Here is a 20,223-nt window from a genome sequence, read left to right as displayed (position 1 = left end):
GAATGGACACCATGAATGTCGGAAGCGAATGAAGATCATAGCCGCCATTCAAGAGAAGGACACCTGCTCAGGTACCAGGCAAATCCTTGTACTTTGCTACCGACATGACCATTCTCGATGTCTCAAGTCGAATCCCTTGCAACTCGCTTCGTAATTCTCCGACTGCACTGGCTTCTCTTCGAAGCGAGTTTGATGGATCGAATTGGTCACCATCGATCCTCTGTCAAATGCCCCGCCATTGAACGAAGTCATAGGACCGAGGCAGGCTCACAAAAGCACCGCTTACATAGTACTTCTGGCTCATGTATAGCTTTCGTACTACACGCGGCGAGATTTTACTTTGATTTTACTCAAATTTTCACCCTCTTTTGATACGAGCTTATGGACATTCTGACAGATTCAAATTCCTGGAGCAATGTTGTCAGAAAAGTTGCAGAATATATTGACGAGTGCTCAATAATTAATAAACGGCCATGGACGGTGCGGTATCTTTATCATTTCCTTATTCGCTCTAAGGTTCTTACACGAGGCCCGATCCAATCAGGCTCGCCCCTCTACTTAGATATCCCCCGTTATTGAGATTATCATCTTTGGCGTTGTTCTTGTTCTACTATCGGCAACTATCGTTTCTTGTATTCCTCTCTCTCCAATCATGTTGAGTCACTGTTTCCGAACATTACGGTGTCTTCTGAAGCAATGTAATAGACAAGTAATATTCAACCTAGTCGGATCAGAGCAATATGCAGTGGATCGTGAGTCGATCCCAAAAGTTTAAGCCTGATTGAATTAGCCAAAGAAGCCAAAGAAGCCGAAAGCTTATAGGTATGATCGCACGTTCGTAGTACCGTACCAGCATCTATCTTTGATCTATCTCCCACAGGAGAACTCGTCTACTGTTATCATAACCGTCTAAACAATATATAAGATAGACAGTAAAAACTTGTAACGATAGTCTAGTCAGTTCAATACCTCCTTCGGTAATCTCTACTCAAAAGCTCCTACGGCAGTGATAGTAGTAGGCTTTCACCACGATAAATGGCGAGTCCAACAGGTGTGTCCTCATAGACTCACAAAGCAAATTGTTATCCATTTTCTATAGATAATCTCCAACCTGTCAACTTTGGCATCCTCCTTTTCCCGGCCTTCCAAGCTCTCGATGTTTTTGGCCCGCTCGACGCTTTGAACCTCTTATCCATGTTGAAGTTTCCGAAGATGAATTTATCCATCATTGGACTTACACTGGATCCGATCTCTACAAAGGATCCTAAAGGATCCTCCGATTTCGGTGAATCCGTCGTTCCAACCCACACAATCAGCGACCCACCGCAGGATCTCGACGTCCTTCTCGTCCCAGGAGGCCTGGGATCCCGTGACTTCGAGGGCACTACGCCCATTGTCGACTTCATTCGGACTATCTATCCATCTCTGAACCAGAAGGCTAACGGTTATCTACTCACAGTATGCACTGGTTCGTGGCTCGCAGCACGCGCAGGAGTACTAGATAACAAGTTCGCGACGTCAAACAAGGCAGCGTGGCAGGAGAAGAAAGATAAAAATATCGGTCCCGATGTGAAATGGGTTTCGTATGCACGCTGGGTGGTTGATGGAAACATCTGGACTGGGTCGGGAGTTGCGGCTGGCATCGATCTCATGGTGGCCTTCATTGAAAAGGTTTACGGTGTTGAGACGGCGAACGATATTAGCCGTCTCATGGAGTACATGCCTCACAAAGACCCTCATGACGATCCGTTTGCGGATCTGTATGGGTTACCGAGGGAAAACTGTTGAGAACGCTTTACGAGGATGGCCTTCAAGAGCTGTCATTACACATAGTATGGGTTTGAAATACTCACGTTGTTTCGGGAGAAGCTTGATAACAACGTTGATTCACAATTAAGATTTATGGGGAAAGAAGAAGAAACGGAGTTGTTTTGTATTACAATGCGAGTGCGTGAGTGTATACACTGGATGTTCCATAGTTGCTGTTGAATGCAATAGAAAGATGAATATGTCTGTTGAAATACACTTGCGGGTGGGGGTATAGTTGAATATCGATACAAGGAGTTGAGTCCGATTAATAAGTCGACAGGACCAGAGGCGCGGTGTCGAAAGCACCTCACGTATAGTGGTTCGTCTGGCGGCCGTAGTCGTACCTATGAACAAGGGGTCGTCAGTATCACGATGCAAAGGAGGAGAGGAAGGCGTGACAAACTTTCTGTAAAACGTTTCCGAGTCCGTGGGGGTAATCTAAAGTAGAGTTGATTAGACTCCACCGGCGGGGGAGAGAAGACGTAAGAACCGTGATACCTGAAACCTGGCACCCCGAACCTTCTTCCGCTTCCCTTCCTTTTCTTCACGATCACGCGTCTTTCTGTCATTGCCAATCCACTCGAGCGCAATGGCATGCAAACTCTTCGAGTTGCTATTAGGGATTGGCCAAGACGTTGGATTGGTGACAAAAGTGCCATCCCGCATGTGAGCTATGTGGGTCGGAAAGTCGTCAATTCCTAAGTTTCGGGTATGAGTAGGAAGGTTCGAGGAAGTGAATGAAATGACCTTCGAAGATGTGTGTGGCATCTGAGAGACAGATATTAGTGGCGGTCGAGATGGCGAATGAAAATAGAAAAGCACTAACAGATGATGGTGGCTTTACGTTCATTTGCCTCTTGTTTCAAGAATTTAAGTAGCGAGAATCTGGTGAGCACGTCGAGATCAACAGTGACCTGGTTTGCCGTTAGCCTTCGAACCTCATCCCTCGGGAAGATGAAGGGTAAAAACCACAGACCTCGTCGAGTAGAAGAATGTCCCAATTGCCCATCAAGCCCATGCAGAGTTGAACTCTCCGTCTCTCTCCGTCAGAGATCGCGTGCATGTGCCTTGGAAAATGAAATGAATGGTGTGAGCTACCGCAACGGAATTCATAAAAAGAAAAAGAAAAGACATACCAGTCCAGGTTAATGTCAAGAATATCAAGTAAACGATCTCTACGTTCCTTGAATCTATAACCTCCAACGCTATCCAGGAAATCCGAAACTACAATGTCGCCTCGAACACCAGCTCTCATTGCCCTGAAAAGTTGCCATCGATCAGAAACCTTCTAGTAGCGGCATCTTCGAAAGAGCCCAGGGGGGTCATACCATTCAGTGCCGAGATATACAACATTCTGAGTTCGCCGATTCGGTAAAAGAATAAGAAAACAGCTCGTCTAAAAGAAAGCGCCGCGCAAAAGGACGTACATCTGCAAAACTCCTAAAAACATCCCTTCCAAACGCCTTAACCTCTCCTTCCTGGATCATTCTCTTCCCAGCAAGGATATACAACAGGGTGCTCTTCCCAGCTCCATTTCCGCCGATCAATAACGTTACTGAACCTCGTGGTAGCGAGAAATTGACATCTCGCAGTCCTGGAAATTCGTAGTAGTCCTCGGGTGGAGCGGTGAATAGGGTGTTGTGTTTGAAGGTGAGGCTATTGATTTCGACGGCCGGCTGGTCAGCTTGCATGGTTCTCTGTTTGACGCGGAGGCAAAGTCGACAACGTGAAGGGAAGAGAGGAAAGAGGGAGGTGTCACAACATGTGTCACCCGAATATTTGTAAGAAAAAATAACGAGAGGAACATGTCTACGAGAAAACTAAAAATTGACATAACAGTCCATATCTAATATTCCACATCTTTGACCGTCTTGTGCTAAGTACGGATAACGTCTGCTAACAAACCTTCACCATGGGGGGTACTCTTCGCAACCGCGGTAGATCACACACCACAGAGCCATATTGCATCCTTTCACCCGCCGACAGAAGACTCTCTTCATCTCGTGTTCTAACGGAACCCGAAGCACACTCCTAAGAAACCCCGCTCGGCGCACCCTTCAGAGTAGGCACCAACCAGAACACAAAAATTCCGTCCACACTCGTACGCCGCCACTCATGGATGAAAGAAACAGTTGTTTCTGGAGGTGGTTAACTATATACGGCAGCTAGATCAGCCGCCTACGCACAAGCGGAAGGCTTGGTTGGCCGAGGTTGAGAACGACTTGGCGTTTTTCCGTATGAGCTGAGATTCCTCGGATTCGTTCGTTCGACAAACTGAAGACGTGCACATCGACTGTTCCGGATAACTCTGCAGCATTTGAGGCAAGATAGGGGGCCACTAGGTATTGGAGGAAGTGATGGACTTGGTTATTGAAAGGTGCAACCGCTGCTGAGAAAAGGTGCCGACAGGTGAGATGCATTGAGTTCATCAATCACAAGAAGCTCACCTAGAACAAGAGCATCATGTACAACCCTTTTGACCGCCTTTGAAAGACACAAATTAGCGCAAGTAAAACCAATCGTTCGGGAAAAGCTCAAATCCGAACTTACACCACCTAATTCACTTCCGCCTTCGAACTACACCTCGAAGCACAAAGGTGAAAAGCTTTCTCCTTCTTGAGTTCCGACCGTTCCGTGAGTCGCGTTTTCGGCTGCTTCTTCTCCAACTTGGATTCGTTGACCCTCCTCACTACCCTCAAAAGGCGGTGTAAACGGATGGGTAACACCAGAAACCGAGGCATCCTGTCCAAAAGTTGAAAACACGAGGTGCGAGAGTGCGGGTTCGTCACCAGGTTTGAGATAACACGGTTAACGCTTTGAGGAAAGCGTCGAGAAGACCTCCTGTAACACTTTCGATATCGCTTGTCATGTAGGGAAGAAGAGCAACCGTCGTTACTACCTCCAATCCCGTCCATCAAATTTCTCCTTCCGAAGTCTTTCGCGCTTTGGGGGAGTCAGGCGGAAAGCAGTCTTTTTGCAATATCACTCCCTCCGGCCCTCCTGGCAGGAGTCCATTTAGGATTGTATCGTTGAGTCAAAATACACACCCGTACAGGACCGTGGAGTGCATGTAAGCCCCATGGAGAGGCCTCGGAGGCGTTGCTAAGTGCGTTAAACGATGGAAAGCCAGTCCCCCATCGGTGTTGACGACTAAAAACACTCGGGTATGTCAGAGACGGCTTCAGCGTTCGCGATCGGATGAAGTAAAACCTTAAGGTCATCAAGAGTCGCCATCAGGAGGTCGATGTACGATGTCCGTCTTCGAAAACCTTCAACCAGAATTTGAATATGTAAACGTGTAGGTAACGCATCCTTCGGAATGGGTGGGGCTATTCGCAAACGCCGCACATAATATCGTTTTTGATTCGTTCTGGTCAACATTTATTCAGAGTTTCGGGGGAGCTGATGCCATAAATTATCGTTGACAGGTCTGGAGAACGTTATATCCGCATTTCAGTCAGCAGGTAAAACTGAAGGGTCGCGGTCAATAATTGTTGACGTACGCAACAATCTAGTCATCGGCTACGACCCGCTCTTAATTCTAGTGTCTCTTCAACGTGTCCTGAAGGTTCGACTCGATATCTATTAATTGTCAGAAACTGAATGTAAAGCGCAAAATCGGGCACGTGCTTATACCGAGGGTTTGTCGCAGTGTGATATTGTCTCGACTTTACAGGCTCGTATAACGAGTTCGAGATAAGACAGACCGTAGAGGATGATAAAGGTGGCCATAAGCATAGTGGTTGCGGTGAAGGTCGGTAGCGTGCGAAAAAAGCATCCCGTTAGGGTATCAACATTGCACGTGGAGTGACTCGTATTCTGTACCTACACTCGCCCACAAATTCCCTCTATTCGTTGATTCTGCTTTCCCTCCGTTTCCGCCCTTATGAAAATGTATTTCTACGGTGACCGCATCTTAAATGCCTAACTATTACATAGGCTTGCCAACAACCGTTAAAAATTGAAGGGGGATCCACGTCGTCCATGGCAGAATTTTGCAAGTTCTCCTTCCTGCAGAGCTTGGATCCACCGCCGCTTCTTGCACGCAAATTATTAATAGCTGGCTCAGTACTAGTGACCGTATTCACAAGCTGCCGTCAAGTGAGAGAGATGCCGTCGTATGCTCTTTATGCAACGCGGAGCGACTGATTTCTTTCCTTTTTGCGTACAGGTCGTCGCTGGTCAGAACTGCGTCGCAGACCCATACATGGCTTGATGGAAATTAATTTTGAAGTTGCCGAGCTAAGTCGCGATTCGCGGAGACGTCAAGCATGTTCAAAGGTGCAAAGTTCGTCCTATCATTTTATGGTCGGAGTCAACAACAAGACGTCTGGGTGGCTTAGGAAAGTTGGGACTGGCTTCAAACACCACAACGGCTGCTTGGTGCGACGTTGTGTTTGTGTCGTACGATGTATGAGGGTTTTACGTTGAGAAACCGAATATGGTGGGGAAGGGTACCGGATCGAAGGACGGGGCTCATGATCGGGACGACGGACGTTCAATAATCCCGAAGTCGCGGTGCACTCTTTCAACGTCAAGCTCGTGCGGTTCGTCAAGTTGAGGCAACGGACAGACAGTTTCAGTTGCACAATCTTGTGTATGATATACGACATACGTGCAGCACACCCGATACATTGACGCAAATTACCACCCGCCGTGCAAAGCAAGGAGCGGCAACATATCCTCTGTCTAGGTGATAACATCTCTCGCTCGTTTCGTATCAACCATCTCATCTCCAGCAGATGTCAATGTCCCTCGATCAACTTCCGCTTGAACGTCGTAACTGGCGAACTCAAAGTACCTGCTGCCGTGGTTTTGGAAGCCGTTTTTTTTTTCAGAACAAGACCTCCTTTGTGATGAACGTAACGAGAGTCACATGCTGGGTCTGCGAACAGACCAAGAGAAACATTCATCGTAACTTCATGCGGGCATCCTATCGTTCCGAGTTTCCAAATTCAAGTAGAACGGGACATTGTGGAACGGCTTTAGAACGGCTCCGGGATGGAGGGCAAATGAGCTTCTGTCGTTGACGGCCCATGGTTCTCGACTCCGCTGCTCGAATCACTCGAGCAGGGTCGTAGGTGAATACCTAGTCGAAAATTTCTATGCCAAGGACCCCAACCTTTGCGTTGAATTGACGAGTTGTCATTGAATATCTATTGGCGACAAATCTATCATACGGGTGGCGCGATCTTCTGCAGAAAAGATGTTGAGCTGCAGTTCGTCCGCAGATTGTCCGCAGATGGAACTCCATCTCTAGCCCCTTTTGTTCTATCGTTTCAGCCACATGCACCATCTGAACTCACTTTCGACATATCCGCTCCAATCGAAAACTCATTTGAGCCTCGAGCTTCAAATGAAAATTCACCCTGTCACTCTCAACACTTGAGCTTAGGCACATCTTTCAAAATCTTGACTTGGTGATACATGAAAGCGCCACTTTACCGTGGTCACAATGCAGTCCATTGTTACTGAGCTTGCCCTCCGGCATTTCTCGTTCCATCCACCCAGCCGTAATTCGAAAACGAGGCAGATTCAGGAGGGTGGGCAGAAATAAATCACGATCCAGAAAACCTATAAAGGCCTTCGAGCGACGCCGTATTCCTCACTGAACAATCCCTTCAGTTGTCTGTTCAGCTCTCTAAACACTTCACTCGATATGTTGTTCACCAAGGTCTTCGCCATCTCAGCCGTCTCCACCCTTGCTGCTGCCACAGCCATCCCGCGAGGTGGTGGAGGTGGAGGTGGAGGTGGAGGTGGAGGTACAGGCACTTCAACCCAATGCTGCCAACAGGTCCAACAGGCATCTACGGTCCAATCGGGTCCTTTAGGATTGCTTTTGGGTCTGCTCGGGATCGTCCTGGGCCCTCTCGATGCCCTCGTTGGCCTCAACTGCAGCCCTATCACTGTCATTGGAAGCAACAACGGCGCCTGGTTAGTTCACCAGCCAGCTCTTCACTTAACGACACCATTGACGATAACCTCTTTCCTTAGCTCTGATGGAAGTAACACCGTCAACTGTACCAACAACAACTACGGTAAACCCCATCGTTTTCAGTTGTGACCCACTTCAAGACTGCTTACTGATTCATGCTCTGTCTTTAGGCGGTCTCATTAGCATCGGATGTGTTCCCGTCATCATCTAAGCGTCCGTTGATCAGCGAACGAAGGCTTTCGGATTGATATTGGGCTCTTTTGAAGGTGTATTGAAGTCCATTTGGTGTCATCGGAACCATTAGGTTGTTTTGGCTCAGTGTCTGTATATGTTTGCAATGAAATCTGTATGATGCGAATCACCCCTATATCGGGCAAGTGAGAGTACGGAGTGGGAGGGCGCCTTACAGTACGCACCCACCAAGTTTCAACATGCCGAGGGACTCGACAATTCCCGGTTATCTTTTATTTTTTACGTTACTTATCTGACTCATGGAATCCTCACCACGTGTTTTGACAACTTCCAAGAACGAGGCTTGTTGGCAGCGGATCAGATTCAGATGTCGATTCTTGTCAATACTCGTTGGGGCAGATTTTCTATATACCCTTATATGCCCAATTCACTTCGAGGCGGTTGCTTCCCGCCCCGACGAGTTGAAAGTTCCGCATCAGACGCCGGTTGGCATTTTCAGACTCGGACTCTCAGGCTACTTCCATCCAAGTTCCAACGGAATGTGGTGCGTCGTAGCCTACGACTCCTTTAGCAGTGTGAGCATGATAATACACGCAGCGTTACTTACGTTGTGGTAAGTTTTTCTCACTGTCCGTATACATCATAAGTTGGACTGACTATCTCTCGCAAACATTCATACACACCTTGACCATACGGGTACGTTTAACAAAAGTTGTCTTTGACCCCGTGTCCTTTCTCTGCAGGCGTCATGGTGAATAGTCATCCTCAGCAAAATTGGCGATCGTCCTGGAAGTGCAAGATATCCAACCGTGGCAGATGATATCTTTCTCGGCAGTGATTTCAATTGATGAACTCGAGTGATAGAGAAATAGTGACGACAGGTCGATAAATTGACACTCGCCAATTCTTCGCTCAAAATCGCTAGGCTTTCCGCTATCGATTTCTTCAAGGATGGTAGTTTGTGGATTATCGACGTGCCGGGGGAATGCAAACGCTCACCTCAGTTTGACTAACTAAGATTCCTTGCAGCATTGCCCAGACCATGTCGTCCCACGCGAGTCAAATCCTGGTCCTTCACCCTTCTGGCTGGAGACACATAGCATCACCCAGATAAAACTCGTCTTAACAACCACGTTCTCAAGTCAAGTTCCTGCCCAGGTAACATATTCTGCTCAACCAGAGAATCCATCTCCACCGATTATTTTGCCTCGTCTCTCTATCCCAACACAAACGAGTTCAATTTGAGCAAGGGCGATGCTCCACCTCTAACAATGACCGAGGACAGTCAACAGAGTCTCAGAGGACTCTAAGCGCGCTCGATACGCGTATGGATATCTTCGTAGTAGTCGCATATGATTCGACGTCGATAGGCTTCACTGTTCGCGGCGAGATTGATGTTTGAAAGTAGAGTGGTGGGTGGAAGGAGAAGGTTATGTAGTCGTTCGTTGATGAAAGGAACCTACAAGGCTTTTATCTTCAGCCCATGTTAACGATCACGGTGTTGAGTTGGTTGAGTAAGTGTTGAGTACCTCTGATAGTTTTAGTTAGCAGCACTCCTAGTATTCCTAGTATCGAGCGAGACGCACCAGGTACTACAGATCTCATATGGGTACGAAACGAACAACTGGTAATGAACTATTTAGTCAGAAACCACAAATAATGGCTGAGAAATACTCACTGCTCCTCAGTGAGGTCTCCGGCGGTTCAATTTAGCATTGACCACTGCCGAAGATACGTCGACGTTCATATGATACTCTTTTCCAGAGCTTGAATCCGGGACCGCGTGGGAGCAAGAACCTGAAACGTTAGGTCTGCAGTAGCACTGCCACCAGCAACGTCCCTTCAACCGACCTCGATGTGCTCGTTCTACCTGTCTTCAAATCTCCTTCAGTGTAGCTTGATCTCACTCCTGCTTCACTCTTATGCTCCATTTAGCTCAGAACTCGTGCTAGAATAGCTGTCCTCAGTCGCCCAGACGCACTTCCCCCGGGCCAGCGTGGTGATTCGATGGCCATCGATAGACTTAGCAGTGAGTCATGTTGTGCTCCTAACAGGGCTTTACTGTTGCCAGTAAACTGAAGAAATTGACTTTCTTCCACTAGTCAGAAGCATGTTTGGCACGGTGGTCCACAATCGAAGCTTATTTCCCTCTTATTCGGGAAATCATTCAGCAATTTTTCATCGGTGCCATGTATACTGCGACGCGTGTTTGGGCTTATAAAAGGTGAGGGTGTTGATGTCCGCTTTACAGCTTTGACTTCAACTTAGGTCCTCAATCAGGAACTGGCGGTAGTCAAAAATGTCGCACTACAACTTGAGTTACTTGATTCATCACATTTTCTTGCCTCCCAAGCTCCCCCAATCCAATGACTTGAGTGCGAAGAATGAGCATGACATGTGTGCAGTTGTGCACGACGCAGCCCTAGCTTTCGGAAAGAACTTTTTCGCGCTTGAAGGAGGAGTTCGTTGGGTTCGCGCAGTTGGAATGTTAAAAAGTCTCCGGTTGCTGTATGACTCCGAATCCTACACGAACGAAGCGATGGAGCAGTGCATCAAGGCTATGACTCCAGGAGGTATGTTACCGTCTTTTATCCTGCCCTTTCAATACTAATTTCCTCCTCCGAAAGATGTCACTGCATGTCTTATACGTGCTCAGAACGCCGGCTTCATCATTCGGAAATTGAATGATAGGACGGTCTACGAATCTTTTGAAGTCTCGGTACCCAACGAGGTCGTAATGGGCAACAACGGAAAACTGGTTTGTGTCTACCCTGGACCTGCCATTTCCGTGAGCTCAGATAGGGCGAACAATCCCCAATTCATACGCGAATTGGCAAATTTTCTCGCACACATGAATGTTGACGTATTCGAAGATGCGATGCACACAGCTCGCAAAGCTGGATCGCAGGTGGTCGAAACTCGGGACACCCCTCATCCTCGCTATATTACCGAACTGCTCACCGGGATTCTTCGGGGTATGGGATCCCCTGAAGACGTACCGCGAATCGCCAAACGCATTGCGGATGATATTCTTTGGGATAACACCCTCCTTCCGTGGCGTCGTTCGCCGCTATGGCTGGTCATCCGAGTTGCGCTTCAAACGTCGCTCCGAGATCCCACTAATGGCTCTCATGCGTTATACAAGTCCTTCATGACATTCTTAATGTCGAAGCTCCTTCGAAAAGCAGTTGAAGCGGAGTTGGACAGCGATTTGATCTCGGTCATGCACAAGAAACTTGCTCGACGTCTGTACAAGATTCGCGATACTGCTCCATCTTTCTTACAGTCCGGGGTACTCGATGCCGGAAAATTTGCGCAGGCGTTACTACAGAAACGTTGGGAAGTAGTGCAAGAACAATACGCAAACAACTCGTTGCAAGGATGGAATCCTGCAAGTCTGGATTTCTTACGTGATACCACTCTGTCGCTTACGAAGAGCAGGAGTTACATCTCTGGTGCGATGAAGAAAACCCGTCAAGCTTCCCCTTCCCCCTTTCACCCCAATGAGCATCCACGGCTCAAGACTTTGCACCAGTACAACACAACAGCCTTCACGGAGGCCTTGGAGAAGTTGAGAGAGCTAGCGTTGTACGATTTCGAGCGTGCGATAGAGGATGATATCGATGTCTGGGTCTGGAGTTGTTCTACCTCGCGTGATTTTGAGAAGGGATGCTCTACTATCTCAGAGTGGATAAACATATATTCGAAGGAGGCAAGATCCCGGTATCAAGGGAATCCGGAGGAAATGTCCGTTATGTTTCTGACGCTCTTGGAACTCTGGATTGGGTATGTCGCCTCCGCTCTACTACAATAGCCATGCTCTGATTTTTTTTTCGCTAGATTGGATAAACTTTGTACGTCTCATTGTGATCTAGTCCTTCGCTACTCTCCCGAAATTAAGGGGGGCATCTTTACACCATTACTCTTACGTCGAGCTCAATCAATTGATCGACTGAAGACTGCGCTCCAATACTTGCGCAAACGTCAAGACAATGCCACCGTCTCCCTTCCCTCGATTTTTTCTCCACGCTGCACTTCCACCACCTTTCCTGTCGCCTTTTTCAACTCTTCATCAGAACACCAATCCCTCAGGCAGCTTATCGAACAGAAAGCAGAGCTCGACCGTCAGGAAAAAGTTGAGGAGCTCAACAAAAAAAACGAGCATCACCGAAACCTCGAACGACAGGCCGCCTCACAGTCGCATAAAGAGAGCTTCAATGTGAGTGGTCGGCGGATACATAAGAAGAAAAAGTGCCCAAAGTGCAAGCTAGAGAAGGAGATGTCCTCCATGGAAATCCGGGTTTTGGAATGGCCGCTTCCCTCTGACGATTCTGAGGCCAAAGGAACCGTCTTTGAATTAGCCCCTCCCGTGGTATTCAGCATATGGCGGGATACGACATACTTCTTGTTGCACGACGTCTTTACTCCAGTTGCTCTTCGCGAAGAAAGCTCTGCCCCCGATGCAAAAGTCGAGTTACAAAACTATTCCGGGCTCTCCTCGTTCATGTCATCCTTTCAATCCAGGCGTCTTATGTTAGCGTCCACCACCAAATCCTGGGGCAGAACACACTATAAAAGCGTCGGAATACCGAACACTGAAGGCCAAGTTTGTCTCAAGAATGGCCTAGAGCTTCGACTATTTGACACCTCAGATGCAGTCTGGATATCGCAGCCTTTCGCTGGAGTCACAATCTCCAGCGATTGCACTTTCCTGTTACCACCAGGGCCTTACTCCAACCTTCAGTACGCTGTCGATTCGACCGCACATACGTCAAATGAGGTTCTCGCCAAACAATCTGAGTGCTCTCGGGATCTCACGTTACATGAATACATTTCGTTTTGTTCGCTTCGGGCAGGGGCTCGACTTCAATGGCTTAACCTACTAAGAGAATTACGCGCGCGGATCTTGACTTTTTCGCAGGACGCCGTCGAGATGTTAATCGCCCAAACGGTTCTTCAGATGGGACCGTTGTCACGTGATGACCACTGGGAGTGGCATCGGGAACTTTATGATCCTGTCTTTCAGTCGAGACTGCTTGACGAGCTGAAGGATCTGAAAGATAGTATTCAAGCTAACTGGTCCGAAGTTGCATCGATGCGAACTATCACCCTGCTGACACACCGCGTTTTAATCTGGTGTGGAGATGATCATGAGGAAGGTCGCACAGTTTTACATTCAAACTTAAAAGATTCCGTGCGAATCGCTCATGGATGGATGAAAGAAGTGTACGGAAAGCTCCAAAAGGCGAGTAACACATCACAAGCCTCAGACCTTCAACTTCGCCTATGCGAGATGGCGGCCGCTTGCAGGAGCGCCGGTGACCTAGACTCACCGCGTTACGACGTGGCGCTCATGGTGGAAGCCGGTTTGATTTTGCGAGACAACATGCCAGCAGAGTTGGCGACAACAAATTCCTCGAAGGCCAGGCTATTTACCCTTGATAGGCGGCTACGCCATTCTTTTGAACCATATCTCGCTTCAATCATCGCGAATGGTAGCCGTACACCTTTCAACCAAGCTATCCTCGAATACTGGCCCGCGTACAATCCGAAAACTCATTGGGTTCAGCAATCTGCACCTAATGATCGCTGGTTATGTTCGAAAAGTAGCTCCCACGAAATCGCCTTCAACATGCTTGAGAGTCTGCTTTTGATTGATGGTAAACGTCTTGGCCGATTACCTTTTGAAATAATGTCCCACCCCACGTACTCGAGGATATTGGGGCAGGTGAGCCCTTCCGTTTTACATTATTTCGCCTTCTTACCATAATAACCCAATCTTACAGGCCGTTCTTGATGCCGTTCCATCAGACGAGTTTGGTGCACAGTTTGTGACGAAGACCTTTGTTTCTGGGTACCAGGTACGTAGCACCCCATTTCACCACGTGACTTATTGGGGTAACCAGCTTCTACAGATCTTTTTCAATCTTTCGCCTGACACCAATAAGCTTGTCATTAAAGCCAAATGCCGTAAGACCAACCGACAGTTCGAGGTAATACCCCATACGGAGTTGTTCGGCGATCTACCTCAGTTCCTCGTCGATGATTATGCGCATTGGCTTGATCTGGATGAAGGTGTCATTGAGCTTCGTCCGTTGTCCTCCCTATGGGTACCTTCATCCATCAATTGGCACCTCGAATTCTTAAATCCCAAACCCTTCCTCTGGCGAGAGTCATCATCTGGAATCATTCGGCTCATTGACCCTTGTAGCCCCACTGCTGTCATGATTGCCGCTCGCCTACATGGCTTTGAGTCGAGCAAATTTCTGACTATCTCGTGTTCGATGGAAACACTGACATTGACCATTGATGTTCCTCGATACCGCCTTGCTTTCCAACTGAATCTGGACGGTCAATTGACCTGCCTGACCCTGCCCGATATGATGGTCGATGACAATCAATCTGCGGGAATTATGGTTGGGTTGCAAAGCCGACTTGTGTTGCGAGATAGAACATGCAGTACAAAGCGGGAACTGTTGGTTCCCATTGGCGACATCTCTTTTTCACCGAACGGCCACCATACATTAGTCACCATTGATACTGGTTCTCGACGTCGGGTCTCGTATTATAGATATGTGATTGATGACATTCTTGGTCGCATCGTGGAAAATTCTGGTATCCATGCGAAACTCTACACGACCTATCTCACTGCGATCACATCTCATTGTCTTCCGGACCCGTTGACAGGCCGCAGGGGCACTGAAGAAGCATTGCATGAGCTGCGGTCGGCCAGCTGTCGGTCCTTTATTCAACTAGACTTGGAGTCTCAACATCTTCTCCAACAACTCGGGGATTTGTCGCCGAAACGAAGATATTATCCTGAGCATCTTCGGTCCATGCAGACCGTCGAGTGGAAGGCCTTGTCGTTTCTGTCTCAGAATGACACCTTCCGCCGATGCGCTCAAGATATCCTTGCCTTCGCACTGAAGCTCAAGTTGTTTGGGGATAAAGAGTCTCTCTACGGCGAACAGGAGGAGTCAAATTTCAAGTTTGAAGCTCTGACTGAGCGAGCAGCCCTTCGGAACTCGTGTTATTACCCACCTGAATTCCATATGTTACCTGAACCTTTGGATCACCACTATCCTTCCAGAGATTTCAAGTCTGGTGACAAGTCGTGTCCCGAAAATCTAGTGTTTTCGAATTCATCCTTGATCGCATCATGGCCATCGCAGCTCTCTACTACATGTTCTCTCAAAGAAGAATTCCTCAAACGGTGGCCCGTCATTTCAGGTCCCGATGCCGGTGGTAGTCTCCCGAATGTTTCATATTGCCGTTATTGGATGGAGAAACCACTCTCAGAGACATGGATGCATCTTTATGATTTACTACGACAAAATGGTACAAACATGTATCAGGTATTATTTACCCTATGCGCAATAGGGTACATGCAAACACAATCCGATACAAACGCCCTTGTTCCAACTTTGCTCGCATTCGCAGTTAACCACAAGTTATTTTCCCAGCATCCGCCTCCCTCATGGCAGAACTTTCCCCTATCTGCAGGCTTTGAACCGAACAGAGATCTTGTACTGGAAACTGTCCGGGAATGTAGCAACCCATTCAGAAGTGAGGACTATGCTGAGGAGGTTCCAGAGACAGATGATCATTTGAAACAGCGGCGCAAGGAGTGTTATCGCCAATACCTAGAAAGCGAAGCAGTGCAGATGACTGATCATGCCATAGCCCAGTGGCCGTGCACACGGCTAACTCCCATGCCCCATTCTTTCCGGGTCCTCGACATCAGCCGTTGCCTTGGTGAATTGAAACCTCTTTTTACGGAATGGTATCACAATCACAAGCTCTCGACTCACCTCGATAGTGTGCAGGCTGTGTTAGATTCTCTCCGAACCAGCGAACCGGTTCGACGTCTGGGTGCTCCTTACAGCTTTGATCGAAACCGCGGTACACAAATCCCCATACATAGTGAAAGCCTGTCCTTTGTCTCGCTTGACGAGCTTTTCCGAACAATCCCAAGCTGCCCTGTGCTAGAGCTCCCCCCTATACGACCATCCCCACTTACTTGTTCTCCGTGTCACCAGGCTCCCACCGAGACCGAACCCGATTACCATGATTTACATACCCTTGTCAACAGGCTGCAGGTCCGCATGGGATCCATCAGCAACATCTACGCTGACGATCTCAATAAAAGTTTAAATGCTCTTCAGGCTCAATCACGACAACATACAGCAACTTCCGTGTCTTACGAGGACCGCGCAGGGCTTTATGCTTACCAAGCAGAATGTGAAACTCATTTGTGCCAAATGATAAGAAACATCCAGAAGTCGCTCGGTCCGACCGCGCAAAGTGCGGTAATGTACCAAGCCGGCTTATGGCCTCACCTCGAGCTTCGGTCACTTCTTGAAAGCCTTGCCTCGATACGCTCTTCCAGCCTATCCGCACAGTGGATGGGCATTTTACGACACTTGGCGCGAAGTTTACTTGTTTATCAAAGGTCGCGAAGACTGCTGCGGCTAGCCCGACTGGAGAAGTACGACGACCTTCGGAAAGAGGCTGAAATTGACCCTAGCGTCATAAAGACTGAGAATTCTGATTGGTTATTGCTTCAGGTACGGCATTCACTGAAGGTGTATTGATATGGTTCTCACCGCCATGATTTATTATGTAGGCGGACAGTGATTTCCTTGCCAGACGCGTCCAACTCACCGTGGCCCAAGAGATGATTTCCCCATCAGCTGACCAAAACACCCTTCTTCAACTCAACATGGGAGAGGGAAAATCATCTGTCATCGTTCCGATGGCTGCTGCGACTCTTGCAAACAGAAAGAAGTTGGTTCGAGTCATTGTGCTGAAATCTCTTGCAGGACAAATGTTTTCGCTGCTCCGTCAGCGACTCGGCGGTTTGACCAACAGGCAGATCCTATACCTCCCCTTCTCGAGAGCAATGAAAGTTGGAATGGAGGAAGCCGAGCAGATCCGGGAACTGTTTCGGTATGCGATGAATGCTCAGTCGATTCTGGTTGCCCAGCCAGAGCATATTCTCTCGTTCAAGTTGATGGCTATTCATCGACTTGTAGAGCGCGAGGCCGTATCCAAATCCCTGGTCGAGACGCAATTATGGCTCGATCAATATAGTCGAGATCTTTTGGATGAGAGCGATGAAATACTACACACCCGATATCAGTTGGTATATACTATCGGGAATCAGCAGATGGTGGAGAACGGTTCAGATCGGTGGACTTTGATACAACAGGTTCTTTCGCTTCTCAGAAAATGCGCTCCCTCGATTCGAGACTCGTTCCCGTCAGGGATAGAGGTTGGAGACTCTTTGGGAAACCGTTTCCCTTCCATCCGTATCCTTCAGGCCGAAGCTGGAGCCCAGTTGATCTCAGAAATGCTCAGAAGGGTGATGGAGGGAGCTGCGAGCTTTTACGTTGAACGCTTTCCGCTGCGCATTCGAGAAATTGCCAAATCTTTCATCATGAATGAGGTATTAGTTACAGAAGATATGGAAGTTTTGAAGAATCAGTGTTCCGATCCCGCCTTTTGGAACGATCTTCTGCTCTTGAAGGGATTGTTTGGGCACGGTATTTTGGTTTATACGTTGAAAGAGCGGCGGTGGAGGGTAGATTTTGGTTTGGATCTTTCGAGATCACTTTTGGCGGTACCATACCGAGCAAAAGATATCCCGTCGTTGAGAGCGGAATTTGGGCATCCGGATGTCGCGATCGTTCTGACGTGCCTGAGTTATCTCTATGGCGGTCTATCGCAAGCAGAGTTGGACACCTGTTTCCAGCTTCTATTCAAGCTCGATAATCCGGAGCTAGAGTATGATCATTGGGTGCGCTTCGCAAACATTCCAGAGGGACTTCGAAGCATCGCTGGTGTAAATCTCAAGGATTCCGAGCAACGACAAGGCCACCTCTTTCCTATTTTCCGACACAACCACGCATGTATCGACTTCTACTTGTCCAACGTCGTTTTCCCAAAAGCCATGAAAGAGTTCCCTCAAAAGCTTGCCACTAGTGGATGGGATTTGGCCTGCCGAAAAAAGCAGATTACGACTGGATTTAGTGGAACGAACGAAAACCGGTACCTTTTGCCGACATCAATTAGTCAAGAGGATACCCCAGAGCGAATCAGTACCAACGCCAGCATGCTAGTCCTTCTTTCTCGACCAGAAAACGACTGGTACATGTCTCCTTCCTCTCAGAATCTATCAGGAGGCCAAATCATTGATGCCATTGTGGACGAAACCGAGGGATGTGACATTCGGGTATTACTTGATGTCGGAGCACAGATCCTGGAGATGACCAATATTCAAGTGGCTCAATACTGGCTTTCTCGGAGACCAGATGCCTTGGCAGCTGTCTTTTTCAACGGGAGCGACGAGTTGGAAGTTATGACTCGAGATGGCTCAACAGAGATCCTCTCCATGTCTCCATTTCACCAACGGCTTGATGACTGCTTGGTGTATCTGGACGACGCACATACGCGTGGTACAGATCTGAAACTTCCCACTACGTGGAAGGCTTGCGTTACACTTGGTCCCAAGGTTACGAAGGATAGGCTAGCACAAGGTGGGTTGGTTTCTTTACAATGGCCAATAAATCACCGATATACTTACCGACACTATAGGTTGCATGCGTATGCGCAAATTAGGACATGGGCAATCGGTAATGTTCATGGCACCTCCAGATATCGACACTGCCATCCGCAAGCGAAGTAACAAACTTGACCCCTCTTCCAAGATTAACAGTCGTGATGTTTTGATATGGGCGATGCTCGAAACGTGTGCGGAAATTGAGCGTCAGGTTCCGCACTGGCTTCAACAAGGCGCCGACTTTCATAGTCGCAATGAAGGGTGGAAAGCTGTATCGGCTGCACAAGGACCATCTGCAGCTGTCGAGGCTCTCAGCTCTACCTGGTCACAACCGGAGGCACGCACTCTCCAAGACATGTACGGATGTTCTCCGAATTTAGCGAATGGTGAATTGGTGGACAAGGCTCGAAAGATTCCAGAGATTCGGGCGCATTGCGAGAGGCTGGGTGTAACCTCTGTCCTTGACCCTCGTTTGGCAGAGGAACAGGAACGAGAGGTTAACCACGAGATCGAAAGAGAAGCGCAACTCCAAAGACCTCCCAGGGCACAAGCCGCTGAACATGTCCTTCACCAACACGTTGAGCTGTTTGTGCAGTCGGGATTTGAAGATATACTCACGCTATCAGAAGCTTTTGGCCCAGCGTTTGTCGCCGTTCGAGATGGTGTTGCCTGCATTCGCAGCAGCACCGTTCCTCTCCAGCCCCTCATCACCGCACCTACTACCTCTCCGAAAGCCAAGAAGAAGACCGGTCGGAAGAAAAGCAAAAAATCTGAAGCGCAAACCATGACGATAACCCTGGTAGAGAACCTCACTTCAACAAATCAACTCACTTGGAACCTATCGAAAACCCTACTATTAGCCACCCGAGATTTCTTGAAAACTATTCGGTCAACCTCGAGTAGTTCAACTTGCGACTATCTGCGGCCATTAAACTGGGTGTTGACCAGCTGCCATAGCTCCTCCATAGTGATTCTGAGTTCACATGAAGTCAATCAACTACTCCCAGCGATTCGTCAAAGTGATGGCGTACGACTTCATCTGTACACGCCAAGAACTATCCAGTCCGTGAAGCCCACCGATGACCTTCAGTTATACACCATCCCTTCTACCTCACCTGCGGATGACTGGCCAACGCCGAACCAAGAGACGATCGATCACCTTAATCTCTGTGCAGGTCAACTGTACTTTTCCGACTACGAGGCGTATCTTCGTACTAGTAGCTTCCTAGGGCTCTCTACCCCAGAGGATCAACACCACGAGATGGAAATCGAACAGGATGGATTTGTGAAACCTGAAAATCGAGTTGGTCAGTTAGCGTTGAGGTGCAAGTTTGAGAAGAGTCCGGTACCTTATTTGAAGGCTTTGACTGGGTTCAGGCGAAGGGGAATTACATTTGAGCCTACGCATCTAGGGAAGCTCTTGCATGGAAGGCTGCTTCGCAAAAGTGACTTTGGTGAGTGCTCTTCGTAATGGAGGGTGCCTTACTCGGGCGTTAACTGTCTTTTCTAACCTCCAGATTCAACCGAGGACTAGCTGAGTAGCGTTGTATCCTGCATATCAGTTATTGAAACAGTCAACGACGTGTATAATTTTCTCTAGTTATTGCATCATTTTAGTATATTTCCGTTTTCGAAAAAGCTGGCGCACTGGCCGTGTGTTACCTCGACTCTTTACAAAGTACCATAAAGTAAATTTGAGTTTGCCGTTTGGTTCGAGATACTTGAG

General features: G+C 48.1%; 4 protein-coding genes across 5 annotated transcripts; 3 read left to right on the top strand and 1 right to left on the bottom strand.

Moving 5' to 3' along the window:
• Positions 1-956: 956 nt before the first annotated feature.
• Positions 957-1,902, top strand: E1B28_008009 (uncharacterized protein). Its single transcript, XM_043152793.1, has 2 exons — positions 957-1,051; positions 1,100-1,902. The coding sequence occupies exons 1-2, from the start codon at positions 1,036-1,038 to the stop codon at positions 1,786-1,788; spliced, it is 705 nt and encodes a 234-aa protein (XP_043010880.1). The 5' UTR covers positions 957-1,035; the 3' UTR covers positions 1,789-1,902.
• Positions 1,903-5,563, bottom strand: E1B28_008008 (uncharacterized protein). Of its 2 annotated transcripts, none has more exons than XM_043152791.1 (13): positions 5,313-5,563; positions 5,020-5,239; positions 4,360-4,959; positions 4,257-4,293; positions 3,237-4,198; positions 3,138-3,163; positions 2,946-3,068; positions 2,786-2,876; positions 2,636-2,723; positions 2,557-2,577; positions 2,308-2,507; positions 2,213-2,247; positions 1,903-2,153 (listed from the first exon to the last, which is right to left on the bottom strand). In XM_043152791.1, the coding sequence occupies exons 5-13, from the start codon at positions 3,498-3,500 to the stop codon at positions 2,117-2,119; spliced, it is 885 nt and encodes a 294-aa protein (XP_043010878.1). In that variant the 5' UTR covers positions 3,501-4,198; positions 4,257-4,293; positions 4,360-4,959; positions 5,020-5,239; positions 5,313-5,563; the 3' UTR covers positions 1,903-2,116. The 2 variants fall into 2 exon arrangements, with proteins under 2 accessions (XP_043010878.1, XP_043010879.1); XM_043152792.1 differs by having other exon boundaries at positions 2,308-2,577; positions 5,313-5,391; positions 5,440-5,563.
• Positions 5,564-7,468: 1,905 nt separating this feature from the next.
• E1B28_008007 (uncharacterized protein) lies at positions 7,469-7,955 on the top strand (the record flags this gene model as incomplete). Its single annotated transcript, XM_043152790.1, has 3 exons — positions 7,469-7,743; positions 7,804-7,847; positions 7,915-7,955. 3 exons carry the CDS (start codon positions 7,469-7,471, stop codon positions 7,953-7,955), a joined length of 360 nt encoding a protein of 119 aa, XP_043010877.1.
• Positions 7,956-9,751: 1,796 nt separating this feature from the next.
• On the top strand, positions 9,752-20,203 carry E1B28_008006 (uncharacterized protein). The gene is made up of 10 exons (XM_043152789.1): positions 9,752-9,965; positions 10,039-10,160; positions 10,217-10,509; positions 10,564-11,722; positions 11,777-13,664; positions 13,723-13,797; positions 13,852-16,503; positions 16,563-18,474; positions 18,533-19,951; positions 20,015-20,203. Exons 3-10 carry the CDS (start codon positions 10,236-10,238, stop codon positions 20,029-20,031), a joined length of 9,396 nt encoding a protein of 3,131 aa, XP_043010876.1. The 5' UTR covers positions 9,752-9,965; positions 10,039-10,160; positions 10,217-10,235; the 3' UTR covers positions 20,032-20,203.
• Positions 20,204-20,223: the final 20 nt, after the last annotated feature.

Source organism: Marasmius oreades, chromosome 4 (assembly GCF_018924745.1).
Source record: "Marasmius oreades isolate 03SP1 chromosome 4, whole genome shotgun sequence".
Lineage (NCBI taxonomy): Eukaryota > Fungi > Basidiomycota > Agaricomycetes > Agaricales > Marasmiaceae > Marasmius > Marasmius oreades.
The sequence above is the reverse complement of the archived record's forward strand: the minus strand, read 5'-3'. Positions and strand labels throughout refer to the sequence as shown.